Here is a 17337-nt window from a genome sequence, read left to right as displayed (position 1 = left end):
AAAAGATTTTAACCCACGGCATGGGAAGTGTGGGCATGTCCATATACACATACATGGGTTTGGGGCTCCAAACACACCCTCGGGGCCAGCTGAAAAACTGCTGTCTGAGGCTCCCTGCCTCCCAGAGCATCCAGGAGCAGTGATGCTGTTGCCTCTTGATTGCTATATTTATGTTCACCCCCTGGGGCCAGCACATGGAAGATGGGCAGGATGATGTTCCAACCATCTACTCACTTCTTCCTTTGGGGACATGGCACCCCCTATCTCCTCGTTTTCCCATGAAAAAAAACATCTTCCCTGGGGGAAAAAGTCTGCTTGGCTGATGGATGGTGGCAGGGACGGGCTGGCGAGAAACCAGATTGAAACCGGTGACTCATTTCCCACCAGCGGCTATTTCAGGGGGGAAGAGCGGCCGTCCCCACTCCTCCAACATCCATCAGGTGGTCGGAAAGTCCCCGCAGCCACCTCCAACACGCACCCCTCTGCCGCTGGGCGGACAAATGAGTTTTCACCCTGATGGGATGTTTTTCTTTCTGTTCTTGCATGCACAGCCCATGCTATCCTCTGCTGGACACGGGATGAAGACACAGCTTCATCCCTGCTGGTACCCAGACCCCCTGTGTCCCCACTGCTGTTGATGGTTGACATTTGGCTGCGATGGAGCAGCTTTCCCTGGGTGGGAGGGAGATAATTAGCAATCAGCTTCCCTAGGACATTGCCATAACTTATAGATACCACAGTGTCTATAGATGCTGACATGGAGCTGAAACCAACCCAGAATTACCAGCACACATGCCCTGCAGTGGTTTGGGGCAGGATTTGAGTTTCAAAGTGCCAGTCATGCTATCCTGGAACAGAGGATGGCTCTGAGCCCAGAGCACCGGCACACATCCATAGTCATGCAGTCCCAAATGCTCACGCTGCCTCCAGCCAGGCTCATGCCAGGGAAAAAGAGCTTGAAGTTTAATGAAACAGGATCAGCAATCGATAAAGAAAACAAAAACGAAACAACAAAAACAACAATAAGGGGTTTCTTTGCTCAGCAGCAACTAAATCTCTCTTCTCATCCACCAGTCCTGCCCATCTGACCAGGCTTGTACCCTCTGCCATCCCCATTGATCCCAGTGCAGGGATCCCAGCAAGGAGCCTAGCCTGATATCCACTAACCCACGATGCATCAAAAAATAACCCCCAAACCCTAGCATTTAGTGCTTTGTGAAAGAAAAACTGCTACATCACTGCCGTCTTTAGCACATAAAACCTCTGAGTCACCAGAGGAATGTGCAACGCTTTTTAATAGAGTCCAAACTGTCCCAGCAGGCCCAATGTTTAACATTCAGGGATTTTGATTTATTTTATCTTTATTAATTTACATTGCTCCATTAAAATATACCCCAAGCCCCTCAGCACCCCAACATGGGTGGCTGGAAGGGGAGAGGGGAGGGATGAGCTGCGAGTTCCTTGCTGTGGGACATTGCCATGGCTGAAGGATACTGCTGTGATAATAAAGGAGTAAGAATCCAGCCGAGGCAATTAAAACCCTCCCTGTCAGCTGGATATGAATGCAATGGGATGGTACCTGACATCCCACCAGGTTCATCTTCCCCATAGCATCCCCATATGGAGGCAGGATTTGGGGCTGATGTGCTCCTGGGAGTGTGATACAGCATCTCTGGGTCTGAAGCCTTTTGTTTTAAGATGCAAGGAAACAGTTCAGACCAATGCAGTGGTTTTATTTCATATTGGGAGCATTGGCTGTTATTAAAACCAATACTGAGGGTATGCAATGGACACACAGGTTGGCCACAGGGAAAACCTCCCCAGCCTTGCTGATTAACACCAGAAGACCAGGATGCTCCAGTCATCAGGTTGAATCCCAGCTGCAGCCCCTGAATCCCCATCACTGTCCTCCAGGATGACATGTGGGACCAAGGTGGGTTTTTATTTGGTTGACATTCGCAATCCAAGTGCAACCAGGGTGGATGTTCCATGTGTTTTCTTGCTCCTGTTTGCTGGGATGCAGATGGTCCCAGGTGCTTCTTGCTGGTCCTTTTACCCATCCCCATCAACGTTAAGGGTGTATTTAGGACACAGATCTCTCCATCAGTTTAAACACGCACCCCAAAGACACCTCGTAATATTGCATTTTAGTTTGGAAACACGGCCAGAAGGACAGTTGCACAGTTGCGTGGCTACGGGGAAGGAGAGACGGACGGACAGACGGACGGACGGACGGACGGACGGAAGGTCACTGCCCTCCGCACCGCACCGCTCCCCTCGCGAGCATCAGCCCCGGTACCGCGGCACCGTGCCGAGATTTGGCCTCACCCGGCAACCATCGTCCGCCGCAGAGTCTACTGGGATTTGTAGTTCTCAAGTGCTGCCACCTTCACGCAGGCGCACAACTTCTTTTCCCGGGCTGCTTGCGGGGGGAAGGAGAAGCGCTCGCCGATTGGTCCGCTGGAGGACCAACCTTCCTCTCTCTGACTTGTGATTGGTTCGACCGCACCTCCCTCCTTCTGGTTGGTAGGCTGCAGGCAGTGGGTGGGGTCGCTTGGCGGCGCGGGAATTGCGGCTGCGGCTGGAGCCGGTGGTGAGAAGGATGGTGGCACTGGGGATGGCTGGGAAGTGGGAACGCAACGGGCTGGGCCTGAGAGGATGCTGGGGAATGGGGCAGGGGCCTGAGGTAGGGAAGGAGCTGGGGGTGGGTGGGGAAGTGACCTGAGGTAGAGCAGCGGCCTGAGCAGACCACGGGGTCTTACTTGAGATGCTGGGAAGTGCTGGACCTGAGGGGATGGTGGAGGTGGGGATTGAGGTGGGGCAGGGGTGTTAGGCGGGAAGTGGGGAAGAGCTGGGCAGGGGGGGATGGGGAAAGGGGCTAAGGTGGGGAAGGAACTGGGACTTGAGGATGGGGAAAGGAATCTGAGGGGAGGAGAAAGGCATTCAGGTGGGATGCTGGGAAGAGGTGGGCCTGTGAAGCTGGTGGAGGCGGGGTATGGGGAAGGGCCTGGGGGAGAGTGGGGTGGGGAAGCGGCTGAGGTGAGGCAGGGGTGAATGGCGGTGGGGAACCGGAGCTGGGCACAGGGTTGTGTCTTATTTCAGAGGGCGCGGCTGGGATACGGTGGGAATAGGTTTGGCGAAAGGGTTTAGGCTCTTCCCAAACCTGCTTTGGAGGGGAGTGGGGGGGCTGAGGTCTGGGTAAAAGGATGAGAGATTTGGGAAGCGAGCACAGCAGGGGGATGGAGCTGGAGGAGGGATGGGGTGGAGAAGGAAGCTGAGCTTTGCTGGGAAGAGGGGGGGTTATGTTGGGGGAGCTGGACTGAAGGTTTGGGAAGGGAGAAGAGCTTGAGGGGAACTGAAGGCTTTGAAGCAGGTGGGATAGGGAGAAGGGGGAAGTGTTAAGGAGATTGGAAAAGGAACATGTGGGGCATGAAAACAGAGGATGATTGATATGGTATTAGGGAGCCAAGAAGAATGGTGCTGAAGAGCAGTGGCACAGGCAATGGGGTGAAATGAGAGGTTGAAAAGGGGGATAGGGGAGGAATTGAACGAGGGGCCATGGGAATTGCAGCAGGAACCTGTAGTAGACGGTGAAGTGATGAATGACCTGGGATGGGGTCCTGGCAGTGGGACAGGGAGCTTGTGGCAGAGGGGGGAGTGCAGTGTAAGGCTTGCAAAGGGATTGGAAGAAGGTGAGCTGGAAAGAGTGAGCGTCAGGGCATGGACTGGTAGAAAATTGGTAGTTGAAGTGCAGGGAGGTAGCCACTGATAAATAAATAAATTTACTGGAGCAGGAGTGAGAGTGAAAGATTTAGTGCCAAACTGGCACTTCTGGCTAACTTTATTTCTTCAAAAGTCAATTCTGGTGAAAGTAAGTGCAGGTGTTACCCAGGAGGTCTTGTATTTCCTTCCCTGCCCTGCTTAGGAAACGTGTCTTCATAGTTCTTTTTCTTTCTCACTAAGCTTTGTCCACTGTGGACAAATCAATGTCACTTCGTAGGTGGTTCTATCCCACTGTGCAGCCAGGATTGTACTCTCTAATGTCTCAAAGTTACCATGGATATAGACTTTCTCTTAGAACCCTGTTTTAGCTGTTGGTCCTCATGAAGTTGCATCATAAAATGATGCATATACTGCTAGAATTGATACCACTTGGAAGTATTTGCAGTTAATGATTGGTAAGCTGCTTTGTTGGGGGAGTTTTAAGCTTTTTATCCCCTTCTCTTTCAGGATTTTACTGCAGGTGACTGATTGCCATGAGTTCCAATATTCTCCTCTGATTTGCTGTTCACTGGGCTGAAGTGAGGGATGGCTGAGGAAGCCAAGTACAGCATCATTCGGGAAGTGGGCCGAGGGAACTATGGGGTGGTTTATGAGGCCATCCTTAACCAAACTAGAAGCAAAGTAGCTGTAAAAAGGATACACTGTGATGTGCCTGAAAATGTAGAACTGGCTCTGCAGGAGTTCTGGGCCCTGCAGAGCATCCAGAGGCAACATGAAAACGTGATCCAGTTGGAGGAGTGTATCCTGCAGAATGGCCAAGTGTTTCAGCCCATTAGTCACCATTACCGGAAATCAGACAGCCACTTGCTACTCATTGAGACCTGCCTGAAAGGACGGAGGTGCATGGATCCCAAATCAGCCTGCTTTCTGTGGTTTGTGATGGAGTTCTGTGATGGTGGCAACATGAATGAATACCTGCTGTCCCGCAGCCCCGATGCTCAGCTGAACAACAGCTTCATGCAGCAGCTCAGCAGCGCCGTGGCTTTCCTGCACAGAAACCAGATAGTGCATAGAGACCTGAAATCCGACAATATTCTGATTTCTCATAGACATGGAAGTCCTGTAGTAAAGGTAAGGGAATAAAACTTTGTTGTAATGAGTATGTGCTCTACACAGCAGACCAATACAGGCAGGGGAATGAAGGGATTGAGAGTACCCCTGAGGGGAAGGACCTGGGGGTACTGGTGAATGAAAGATTGGACATGAGCTGGCAGTGTGCACTTGCAGCCCAGAAGGCCAATCGTATCTTGGGCTGCATCCAAAGAATTGTGACCAGCAGGTCGAGGGAGGTGATTCAGCCCCTCTGCTCTGTGAGACCCATCCTCCGTTCAGTTCTGGGGCCCTCAGTACAGGAAAGATGTGGACCTGTTGGAGATGGCCCAGAGAAGGGCCACTGGAATTATCAGAGGGATGGAGCACCTCTCCTGTAAGTAATGGCTGAGAAAGCTGGGGTTGTTCAGCCTTGAGAAGACTCTAGGGTGACTGTATTGTGGTCTTTCAGTTCTTAAAAAGGGCCTATAAGAAAGATTGCGATAGGACAAGGGGTGATGGTTTTAAACTGAAAGAGGAAGATTCAGGCTGGATGAGGAAGAAATTTTTTACAGTGAGGGTTGTAAAACACTGGCACAGGTTGCCCATAGAGGTGGTAGATGCACCATCCCTGGTGACATTCAAGACCAGGCTGGATGTGGTTCTGGGCAACAAGATCTAGATGAAGTTGTCCCTGCTCATTGCAGGTGGGTTGGACAAGATGATCTTTGATGGTCCTTTCCAACCCAAACTGTTCTGTGATTCTACATGCATACATGTCATGTGCTTTGGAATGGGCTTTTGATAAGTCTTGTGATACTTGTAGTAAGCATACTCAGAATATCTGTTATCAGTTGTGGGCTTTTTTCTTTTTAAGGAGTCTTGGAAGGAAATGAAGGTCACAATGGTGTTTTTCTGTAACATCCTTCATCCACTGCTTATCTGTTGACAGGAGCAGTTCAGGGCTCTCAAGTTTCTGCATTCTAGATCATCAGAGAGATCATGATCTGTCCAAAATGAAGCAATATTTTCTGTGCCCTTAAACTTTAAGAACATACTGCCCTGTTACAACAGTTAGTGCTTCCAATATTGCTGCCTCAAGCACATATTGATGTTCAGGGGAGGCAGGGAATGTCTTTGTGCTTCGTATTGGTGCCCTGATTGAGATAAGCACTGGCTAGCTGTGCTTCTTGTAACAGTAGATTGAGAGGCTGTTCCAGCTCTACAAAAAGCTGGGAGCCAGCTTGCTCCTGAACTTGCAGTCCCAAGAGTTTGAGTAGTTAGGACATAAAAAATTGGGTTGGTGCATTCAGATAATTCATGTCTTGACATATTCAGATCAATAATGGTATTTGTACTTCGACTCATAGAGCTGTCAAGGGACACTTAAATCCATGTCATCTTAATCACTGTGGATAATAATGGTAATGCAAGAAGAGATTTGGTGGGCTCACTGTGGAACAGTACGAGCTGCTTCTACCACAAGTTGTTTTCAAGGTATGTTAATGCCCAATTAGATGTAATCAAAGTGAACTTGACAGAAGGATAATGATCAGATGCCTGGTTTGCCCATCTTAGGAAGGGGAGCAACCAACAGGAAAGGAGTTGGGAAGGGACAGCTAACAGGAAATAACCAGCTCTTGCTCACCGGTGTTTGCTGCGGTGGATTTTGGAGCGGAATTCACTGAGCTGCTGTTTGAAAACTTGCTGTTTGTGAATAACTGATTTTTATTTTCTTTACATGCATTACAGGTGGCAGATTTTGGTCTCAGCAAGGTGTGTCAGGAGAAAGGGAACGTGAACCAGCATCGTTTCTCTTCTGCGTGTGGATCCAACTTCTACATGGCTCCAGAAGTATGGGAAGGTCACTACACTGCGAAGGCTGACATCTTTGCCCTTGGGATCATTTTCTGGGCTATGGTTGAGAGGATCACCTTCCGAGATGGGGATTCTGAGAAGGAATTGCTTGGTGAGGATCAGATGAGTGCTGTCCTGTTGTCACTGAAGGCTCTGGATCTGTAGGGATACTCTGAGAGGTGTTCTCCCAGGCATAGTTACAAATGATGTGGCATATGTGCTTTGGATTTGCCTTTTCCCAGGAATTTGCAACCCAAGAAACATAAATCTGACTGTTTGGGGAGGGAGGGGAATGTGTTTGGGTTTCTTTTTTGTTGTTTTCAAGAGAACTGCAAAGAAATCTTTTTCTTCTGCATTCATTGTTTTAACTTGGTTGCTTCTCATGCTGGGTTTTCAGGTCTTGGAGACATATCACTAAAGCAGAGGGAATGCTTTTTCTATTTAGAAATCATTATTTTATTTGGAAGATTAAAAGATTTACAAATACTCTGGGGGATTTAAAGGCTGAGGGAAAGATCGCTTCTGGCTTCTCTGCTCTCAGGCATTCCTTACCCCAAGGAATGCTCTTCAAAAATGGATTTGGCCCTTGTTATTGCTAAAAAGTTATAAAGGGAGAAAATACTTATAGCTGTTGCTGAGGCATCTGTCTCGCAGCTATATTCTTTATAGAGGATTTAGTATCTATATGCTTCCATTTGCTCAGAAATGCTTTGAATGCTTTTAAACCCAAAACTTTTATGGATTTGGGCTTATGAGTTTGCTTGTAGCCTTGACTTGGCATAACCAAGGTATGGGATCACTTGGAGCACTGAAAGGATGTTCCAAAGAGCCAAATAATCAACTTGGACAGGATGTTTTGAAAAGCTTCGTTGCCATCCCGCTGAGTTCCCTCACAGTTTAGGGATGCATGATGTTGCAGGGATGACTCCTCTGATGGCCTCCTTGCTCATTCCCTCCCTCCCCACTGCCGCCTCCTTCCTCCAAATCCCCCACAGAAATGCACGCTTGAAATACTTTGTACTAAATGATTTCAGAAAAGTATATTGCAGTGGAAAATCCATCTCAAGAGGAGAGAATGCCAGTCATGCACATTAGCATAATAATTGAAGACATCTACCCAGGCTCTGAGATCATGGCATACCTGTCTGTCTGTCTTTTAAATGTTGAAATTCTTAAAAGGAATTTCCATGAGGAACTTTGGGAAGCTATTGTGCTACTCCTGTAATTTTTTTCTATCTTCCAAGTAGGCTCAGTTCTAATTCTGTTATTTGTTTCTTTTTAAAATGCCAAACACTGATAAATGTTTTAGCTCCTGCCTACAGAAACAAGCAAATGGTTGCAGCTGAGACCAAAGCATGAACAGATTTCATTAAAATAGCTCCTCGCCAAGTTCTGATAAGGAGTGTGCAAGGCCAACCTTTTCTATGCACAGGCAGGTCACTGCCTCTGAAACGTTTATTCCTTGCTTGGTGCAGGGGCAGCACAGCTTGAGTGAGCAAAGCTCTTTCTACTGTCTGGTTTGGAAGCCGGTTAATCATTTTCAACAACCAGTGAAATTTAGATTACCAGGAGCAAATTTACATTTCCCTTCCTTAATCTTGCTGAGGAGAAGTTGGCTAACGGTAAATGGCCTGTGCTGTCATTTGAATTGAAATTTGTTTGACTAACTGAGCAAATAAGTTTTGTGTTTAACTCTTTTCAAGTCACCTCAGCCAAGCATAGTCTCCCTCCCTCTTCTAGAGCTTCTCAGTCTGGTCATAGGGAGTAAAATGGAGGCACCTCATTTCAGCAGCCTATTTTTTCTGCAGATGGTCCATATAACCGCTTGCTGAGCATACCGTGTTTAAACTTGCTCCCTGTGTTCCACACGGCTGCTCACACAGCCTTGTGCAACGTCGTGATTACTATTTAAAAGTAAAAGCCTCTCCTGATAACAGCCTCTCCCAGCATTTGACATGGCAGTTGTCTCTTAATAAGTGATAAGCCTTTCAGATGTGTTGTTTTCCAGATTGTCTATCCATACTGCACATGACAGTGTTTTGTGCACTTTTACTGTATGACCTGACTCCTTCCAACCTGTGTGCAGGAACTTACATCTGCCAAGGGAAGGAGCTTGTTCCCCTCGGAGAAGCATTGCTGGAGAACCCCAACATGAAATTACAGATTCCCCTGAAGAAGAAATCCATGCCAGGTGATCTCTGCAAGCTCCTGCACGACATGCTGGCTTTTAACCCAAAGGAAAGGTTGGATGCCTTCCAACTAGAAGTCCGAATCGGGCAGATCTCCTACGGCAAAAAGCGCTAACGTTCTGTCTCCTAGAGATGAAGGACGTTCAGGTTAGTGTCTCTGCCAGGCTACTCTCTGTTTACTCTGAGCTTAAAGGGGATTTTCTCTTAGTGACCAAAGCCCTCTAAATCAAATGTAACATATAGCAGTTCTGAAAATGCAGTGATGGGAGTATGCAGTCAAACTAGAAGAAAAAAAGCCTTCAATAAGCATTTAGGGAAAGGGATTTGTTTGAAGTGCTTCTAACAAAGAAACTTTTTCTCCCTTAATAGTGTTTGTTCAGGGAATTGGCTGTGCTGTCTGGAATTGCCATCCTGTCCTTTACGCTAAACCTCATCTACTTCCACAAATGTGGGCGGGTTTCTGCCATCACTTCAGTGTTTAACTCTGCTTGTTTGTTGCTTTTACAATAAGTTTGCTAACTAAATAAAAGCTGAATTAGGCAAAAGTTACTGAATATTTTGTGTTAGTGCATTTTAAATATGGCATTCAGGTATGGGAGTAACTGTCAGATTAAAGACAGATTTTTTGGTTTTTTTAATTAAAGCACTTTTAATGCTCAGAGGGCATCAGAGGTGGATGCTCCAAATGTTCAAGGAGCTTCCTGTCCTTTTTGGCAGATAAAAGGCCTTGATAAATGTCTAGGAAAAGTCTGGACTGGAAGTCCAGTGGCCTTGCCAAGTCCCACAGTGAGGCTGTTGGTTTTACGTGCCCACTGAACGTCCAGCATCAAATACAAGGCAGTCTGTCATATCCTCTGTGTTTCAGTAGAGCAACGAAAATACAGAAGGGAGTTTCCAGGATTTTCAAGTCCTGTCTTCTGCTATCATGAGCTTCATGTTCTAGAACTTGATAAATGCATCATCAAAACAAAGGTATCGTCTGACACTGTCACTGAGAGTGAGCATCTGGCTGTCCTTGTAGCGAAGGACATTGTCCTTTGCAACACAAATGCCTTTCTGATCTCTTTAATACTCTTGATCTTGTGACAGACTTGTCCTTTAGCTTAAAATGTTCTTTGTCCCGGGTGTTTGCCCATTCTGAACTATTTATAGAGAACAATTGTAACCTTAGCAGCATTTCCTCCTGCTCAAGGTTGGTTGGTTGGTTCCATTGAGGTTGGCTCCTCCATCTCCTCCAGTTACAAATGATTTCTGCACTTTAGATGGGTCTCTTCAGGTCCTTGTAAAGTGCTAGGATTTACTATCCAGTCTGGAAATACTCTTCCTGGTGTATTCCAGGATAGCATCTCTCCTTTCATATCTGTCACTTAATCCTCTCATAATTACTTTGTATCTTGAAGCCTTTTTTGACTTGATTTGCTTCAAATAAATAACATTCTGGGTTAGAGCAGTTACTTTTGCTTGCAGATGCATGACCTTATGTTTTCTATTTCCAAGTTTCATCCTGTCAGTTAGAAGAAGCAGTGGATGACTATTTCCTCATCCTTTTTGATAACTGTAATACCTCCAGCTTTGTCATCAGCACACTTCTAACTGTGCCACGGCTGTTAGTTAAAACAGTAATTAAAGAAGTCTGTTGCCAGTGCCAATCTTGATAAAACTCCACTCTAGCCTCTTCATTTCCAAATTACCAGTTTCAGTTTCCCCTTGGGGCAGGTTAACTGCCTTGACATCTTCCTTTTTGACTAATCCCAGTCTTCTCCTGACTATCTAATACTTCCTTGTGTGGTACATCAAATGCTTTACTAAAATCTCAATGGACAAGATCAACACTTTTTATCTAGAAAAATCAGTTTTATAGCTGAAAATGCAAATCCTACCAGAGTAATTGAGTCAGTTCTGGGAACTCCTACCTGAAATGGGAGGCCTGGCATACTGTAACAGCAGCAGTACCACTAGTTGGCAGGCCAGCCCTGAAGTGGTTAGCCTGTTCCAGAGGAATTAGCAAGGATAAAGAGGAAAATAAGGCTCTAGCAGTACAATGTCAGGCTTACTGCTGTTGTATTTCCTTTTCATATGAAACCGTAATGGCAAACAGGTTTGCAGACTAGGCTCAGATGAAAAAACACCAGCACAGGCAGGACATATCCCTGAAAACCCTGTCTGTCTCAATCCTCTTCATTTATTGTATCCGCCTGGTCTGGAAGAAACTAGTGGAATACAGATTACGCTTGATTTTGGCATGGAATCGGAGTTGATGCAGCAGTGACTTGTGGCACAGTGCTTTGTGCCATGAGGTGCTGATGAAAATGCTGTCAGCAGCTGTGTTAGCATGGACTGGAATGGACCCCAACCTGCCTTTTGAAAATGGGGTTGTCTTAAACCCTGATACATGGACGCTTCAGTCCATAAAACCATCTGATTTCCTATTGGACTTTGCTAATCTAAAATCAGGAGTAGGATGGAAGCTGAGATTCTCTGATTCTAGTAATGCTAAATCTAGGAGCTTCAGTCGAAACTCTCCAATAGCAAGCTTGACTCAAACAGGAGTAACTTATTTTTCCACAATTTTTATCATAAAATTTCTTTGTTATCATAGGGCAGTGAACTCTACAGTGTTGGGCAGCCAAACACTAAACCAGAGCAGTGTGAAAAACACCTGAATGAGTTTTCTCTCATGAATTTAAAGACAAGGATAGACCTGTGATTCAGGAAGTCCTTCAGTTTCACATAGCTCAAAATGACACCAAGCTGTGCTGTGCAGTAGACATGCTGCAGGGAAGGGACGCCATCCAGAGGGACCTGGACAGCCTGGAGAGGTGGGACGGTTTAAACATTGTGGAGTTCAATAAGGACAAGTGCAAGGTCCTGCACATGGGTTGGGGCAATCCCAAGCACAAACACAGGCTGAGCAGAGAGTGGATTGAGAGCAGCCCTGAGGAGAAGGACCTGGGGGTGTTGGTCAATGAGAAGCTCAACATGACCCAGCAGTGTGTGCTTGAGCCCAGAAACCAACCGTGTCCTGGGCAGTGTGAGAGACAGGCTGAGAGAACTGGGTTTGCTCAGCCTGGAGAAGAGAAGGCTCAGGGGAGACCTTAGAGCAGCTTCCAGCACCTAAAGAGGCCCACAAGAAAGCTGGAGAGGGGCTTTGACAGGGGTCTGTAGGGACAGGACAAGGGGGAATGGCTTTAACCTGACAGAGGGGAGGTTTAGATGAGATATGAAGAAGAAGTTGTTCCCTGTGAGGGTGGTGAGGCCCTGGCACAGGGTGCCCAGAGAAGCTGTGGCTGCCCCATCCCTGGCAGTGTTCAAGGCCAGGTTGGATGGGGCTTGGAACAGTGTGGTCTAGTGGAAGGTGTCCCTGTTCATGGCAGGGGTGTTGGGGTTAGATGAACTTTAAGGTCCCTTCCAACCCAAACCATTCCATGATTTTTTACTGAGTAAATCTTGCTTGTGTACCTGCCCTAGTGTATGCTATCAGTGTCCCCAAGGCAGAGCAGTGGGCCAGGGCGCCTCATATTTGGGCCAGTGCTCTTGCCAAGCTGTGTTTTATTTGGCAACTTTGGTGTGTTTCCTTTGCAGATATCATTTCCTGCTGCGATCTGGAGGCCTCGGAGATGGTGAATAGCTGTGCCTTCCTTTGGAATGAGTGGGTCCATCAGAAGACTGTTGCTGGTGTCCAGTTTACCCAAATGGTTATATTTAAATGAACAGCAATTTTATTTATTTGTACAGTAATTTTAAGAGGAGAACTACAGAGTATCTATTTTTATCCAAACCGTCAGTGTTTAATTCTATGTTCCTTTATGCAGCAAGTAGCACAGGTGAGAGCCTGGCTGAGGTGGTCTTGTCTGTCCAGCCACACTCACCACAGCCCTAGAGCAATTTCTCAACTTGCTCTTTTCAAAGCAATCCTTGTGCAACCTTTCACTGCTGTCCTGTGGCTGTGCTTTCAAAGGATGGCAAAGAAACATGTGGAAACTGCCTTGAAACTGGCTTCTATGATTCTCTGATTCTCTGATTCTCTGATTCTCTGCCCCGTTGCATGCTGCTTGCCTCTCCAGCCCTGGCTTCTCCTTGACAGGGCTGTGTTGCATGTCCTTGGCACACAAGTTTGTCTTTAGGAGGTTTAATTGGAGCTTTTTATTGTGTGTAATTCTTCACTCCGTGTTGCTTGGCCATGTAAGCGAGTGAGGTCTGCTGAATGAGCTGGCAAAGTGTTCAGTGTCTGTTCTGCAAACTATGAGCAGAAACAAAAATGTATTTTCTTCACAGTAGCTTTTGAATATTCTTGCTTAGATTAACTAAAATGCTTTCTTAAAATAAATACAAAGAATGTTAAAGATGCCAACTCTTGATTAGAACATATGCGTCACTAACACTTAAAGTAGTTTAAGGAATCATGCTTCCTGCTGTGTTAGCTGCTTGTGCCAGCTGTTCTTACAAGGGGAATGAAAAGGATTGAACTGGAATCTTGGCAGGTAAAAGGGGAGTCTAATTTATACCCTGTTTGAAAAATATTTTAATGTATCTGTAAACTACCGCTGATCTTTGCTTTTCTTAAGGAGCTGGTTGCTCCTGGAACAGGTTTCTCCTGTTCTCTGCTGTTGTGTGGAGGTGAAATAGTGGCCTTCAGGGACAGCTTCCTTCGGTAGGAAAGGAATGAGCGGCCAAAAGGGGCATCCCTTGTGGGTTGAGCCGTGCTGAGCTCTCCACCACTGATGTCACACAGAAGTCAGAAACGCATGTATTTATGTTAGAAATAGATTATAAATGTTTTTCCCCCTGTCCTACTCTGTGATTGTGATTTGGAAGTATAGAAGATTAGTATTATGTGTTATAAATGTGATTCATGGAGAGGATCTTTTGTCCTGCCAGGACTTTATCCAGAGGCTCCACTGGCCTTGCATGGGGAAGTGTAATACTTTATTACCTGCTCCTCTGGGCTGTAACGTATGTTTATCATGCACAAACCAGCATTGATTGACCTCTGTCCCAGAAAAGATAACACATGGACTACCCATAGGAGTGGTCCCCCGAAAGAGCTGTTGTGGGAGCATATAAAAAGCTAATTCAAATTAAATTAAACTTGACTTTGAATTTAGGAAATCTCTAGTCTGATAGCACTCTGGCAGATGAAGTACGTGCAGCAATGACAGACATGATCACTTTGAAGCTCATTCAGCTCTTGACACCTCTGCACGGACAGGGCAATGGTGACTAGAAATATCTCAAAATGGGGTCTGGACCCTTTGTTGGACACAGTCACCCTGTTCTGGAGAACACTTCTGTCTTCTTGCAGGAGACGGGTCTGGCTTTGCAGCTCTATACCTGTAGTAGAGCTCAGCCTTACCTAATTGCAGTTGTTGCCTTGATTTAAATACATCTTGGAGTCCTGGGGAATCATAACTCAGGACTGTAGGCTGGGATTGTCTGTCTGCAGCTTTCAGTTAGAAATACTCTTGTGCTTTGCAGTGCTGCTGTTCTGAAGTAAGGTTTCTTCATCCTTCCCTTCCTCATCCTTCAACTGCTGCTACTCTGCTTTTTGCCACTTCCAAGCACACTGATGGTCTTCCAGGGCTCTTTAGTTGACCCAGCTCTATTTGTCTGGCCTGTGGATAGGTCTGTCACACCTGTGCAACACATGAGGAAAACTGCAGGGCACAGAAATGGCCCTTTACTTTTTTTCTCCCTTGTTTTGCCGTTCTGAGTCTCAGCTGCTGGATATCTTTAGCTAATTTACCTGTGCTCTCATCACTTGAAACTCTGTGCTTTATAAATTAATAAAATGCTGTGGGGTTTTACTAATGTGTTTGAAAAGTGTGGTAATAGCGAGCATCTCTTCAGAATAATGTGAAACTCCTCCTTTTCTTAAAGGTACCACTAGTTAGTAAGTCTTACTCTAATACCTAGAGAATTGGTAAATGAACATCTGCAATGACAGCCTCTAATTTAAGTGACTGCTACTTAGGGAAAGGGGTGTGAGGGAGAATCCTGGAGCTGCTGTGTGTAACGCTCTGAAAACAAGCTCAGTATTCAGCAGTGATCTAAAGGGTAAATGTAACGTCTGTAGCCAGGAGAGGAAGAGAGCAACGTGGATCCATGGTATTCTCCATTTTAAAAGCTGCATGGAGCTCATTAATAATTATATAGCTGAGGAAAAAGAAAGAAAAATACAGAGGTTTGTCAAGAGTCCTACAGTTTGGGAATGGGGGATGGGAACTTTGTTGAATTCTGGATGTTGAGGAGCAAGTGAACTCCTTATGGAGTGGATGCTCCCCTAATGATGTGAGAATAGAGGGGGTGCGCAGGGGATGCCCAGGTTTCATTCAGCACAACATAAATGAATTGCTGAACTCCCTGATGAGCCATTCCCTGGTGATAGGAGGGTCAGAGGATTTAAATCTCTGGGTGCTTACTGAACAGGGGTTTAGAGCAGCCCTTGGTTCATAGAGTTCCTGAACTGCTGCTCATGGAGCTACTCTCTCTAGTGCCCTGTTTGTAGATAGGAGTTTTTTCTTCCATGTCCTGGGGAGATGGTGATGCTGCTGTCCTCTGTCTCACCCTAATGTGCTGAACCCTGAATATTGCTGCCCATCACTCACCCCTGTCCTGGTGAAGTACCTGGGTCTGGGTGAAAACTGCTGCTTTGGTAACTGGAGGAAGGTGTTTCCCAGCAATAACTGCTTGTGTGGATTCCTATCTGAGGAAGAGAGCAGAAATGTCAAGTGCATCCCAGGGCGACAGACTGCATGTGGGGGTTGTGGCACCTGCCTCTTGGGACTCTGACACTTGATTTCTTGTAGAATCACAGAATGGTTTGGGTTGGAAGGGACCTTAAAGCTCATCTAATCCCAAAACCCCTGCCACGGGCAGGGACACCTTCCACATTGCTCCAAGCCCCGTCCAACCTGGCCTTGAACACTGCCAGGGATGGGGCAGCCACAGCTTCTCTGGGCAACCTGTGCCAGGGCCTCACCACCCTCACAGGGAAGAACTTCTGCCTAAGAGCTCATCTCAGTCTCCCCTCTGTCAGGTTAAAGCCATTCCCCCTTGTCCTGTCCCTACAGGCCCTTGTCAAAAGCCCCTCTCCAGCTTTCTTGTCAGCCCCTTTAGGCACTGGAAGCTGCTCTAAGGTCTCCTGGAGTCTTCTCCAGGCTGAACAAGCCCAGCTCTCTCAGCCTGTCTCCATAGCAGAGCTGCTCCAACCCTCGGAGCATCTTTGTGGCCTCTGTTCTCACTCAAACAGTTCCATGTCCTCCTTATGCTGGGCCCCAGAGCTGGATGCAGGATTATGGTGGGGGGGGGTCTCACCAGATCAGAGTAGAGGGGAAGAGTCCCCTCCCTCGACCTGCTGGCCATGGTCCTTCTGTTGCAGACTAGCATAAGGTTGGTTTTCCCTAGGTCAAACATAGGCAGCGGTGACTAAGGACATAGCGCCCTTTCTTGAAGCTAAGGTCATAATCTCTCTAGAAGGAAAGAACAGAGAGATGTGGCTCTTTTGATTCAGCTTTTTCTTTCAAGCAAGCAAACAGTGAAGAAGCTTCATCCTGCTTTGGTGGGGAAAAGTTCTCCATTTTCTTTCTCTCCCCTGCAATGAGCCTTATGTGCACCAGAGTGGTTTGTTAGAACAGCCTCTCAGTGCTGGAGCTGTCCATCGAGACCGGCAGTTAAACTGATTGCTTTGGATTAAGGATGCTTCAGACTAGTTAATGTTTTTCAATGGGACAAATAACATCACTCACATTGATGCAGGATCGCTGGGGGCTGGATTTATCCAGGGAAGAATTAAACACTGGCTACCATTCCCGGTCAGCGTCAAGTCAGTCAATACTGCTCTATTTTTCTCTAAAATGAAGCATTGCCTCCAAATCATTCATTAGCAGAATCCTCCATTAATCATAAACCCCAGCACATCTCACCAGACAGCAGAAGGGCTTTTTTTCCCTCTGCCTGTTAAACATTGCACTGGGGCTGGTGGACTTATGGCTGCTGGGAAGCGTTCTTGAGGACTAAATAAATGCACAAGGTCTGTTAATCACAGAGACTAATGAAGGTGCTGGGGCCAGCAGTTATCTGCAGGCAACCGACGTGCAGATGGGTGGCTGGAAGTACAGATCATACTGAGGGGTACAAGGCAGCCTGTTGGATTGTCTCCTCTCAGCAAAGGCTCAGAATGAGATAAGGAGAGCAGATTTGCCAACCTCTTCTCCAGGGTGGGGAGGAGGAAGGATGGGTGGTGTGGACCATGGTTCCAGTGAGAGCTGCAGGCCATGGCATCGGTGCTCCCATGATCCTGAGTCATCAGCCAGAAATGTTCCCTTTGTGAAGTGTTTGGAGGAAGGATTTCATTTCTGCATGGCTGGAGAGGTAAGAATGAAGTTACCATGGAATCACAGAGTCACTGAGTGGTTTGGGTTGGAAGGAACCTTAAAGCTCATCCAGTTCCAACCCCCTGCCACGGGCATGGACACCTTCC

General features: G+C 46.8%; 1 protein-coding gene across 1 annotated transcript; it reads left to right on the top strand.

The window, feature by feature from the left end:
• Nucleotides 1-3658: 3658 nt before the first annotated feature.
• On the top strand, nt 3659-12856 carry LOC133210605 (serine/threonine-protein kinase PDIK1L-like). The gene is made up of 5 exons (XM_061350131.1): nt 3659-3883; nt 4244-4854; nt 6565-6781; nt 8756-9005; nt 12441-12856. The coding sequence occupies exons 2-4, from the start codon at nt 4309-4311 to the stop codon at nt 8971-8973; spliced, it is 981 nt and encodes a 326-aa protein (XP_061206115.1). The 5' UTR covers nt 3659-3883; nt 4244-4308; the 3' UTR covers nt 8974-9005; nt 12441-12856.
• Nucleotides 12857-17337: the final 4481 nt, after the last annotated feature.

The sequence above is a fragment of the Neopsephotus bourkii genome, unplaced genomic scaffold (assembly GCF_033783945.1).
Source record: "Neopsephotus bourkii isolate Nb327-2 ecotype Australia unplaced genomic scaffold, CSIRO-AGI_Nbou_v1 NB_481, whole genome shotgun sequence".
Classification (NCBI taxonomy): Eukaryota; Metazoa; Chordata; class Aves; order Psittaciformes; family Psittacidae; genus Neopsephotus; species Neopsephotus bourkii.
Note: the sequence above shows the minus strand (reverse complement) of the source record. Positions and strands in the feature narration are given on the sequence as shown.

What these genes read in the sequence shown, in the direction of transcription:
- LOC133210605 (XM_061350131.1), top strand. Translation starts at nt 4,309, where the DNA reads ATGGCTGAGGAAGCCAAGTACAGCATCATTCGGGAAGTGGGCCGAGGG. An exon ending in ATGGAAGTCCTGTAGTAAAG is followed by an intron (nt 4,855 to 6,564) that starts GTAAGGGAATAA and finishes CATGCATTACAG; the next exon opens with GTGGCAGATTTTGGTCTCAG. An exon ending in TTCTGAGAAGGAATTGCTTG is followed by an intron (nt 6,782 to 8,755) that starts GTGAGGATCAGA and finishes ACCTGTGTGCAG; the next exon opens with GAACTTACATCTGCCAAGGG.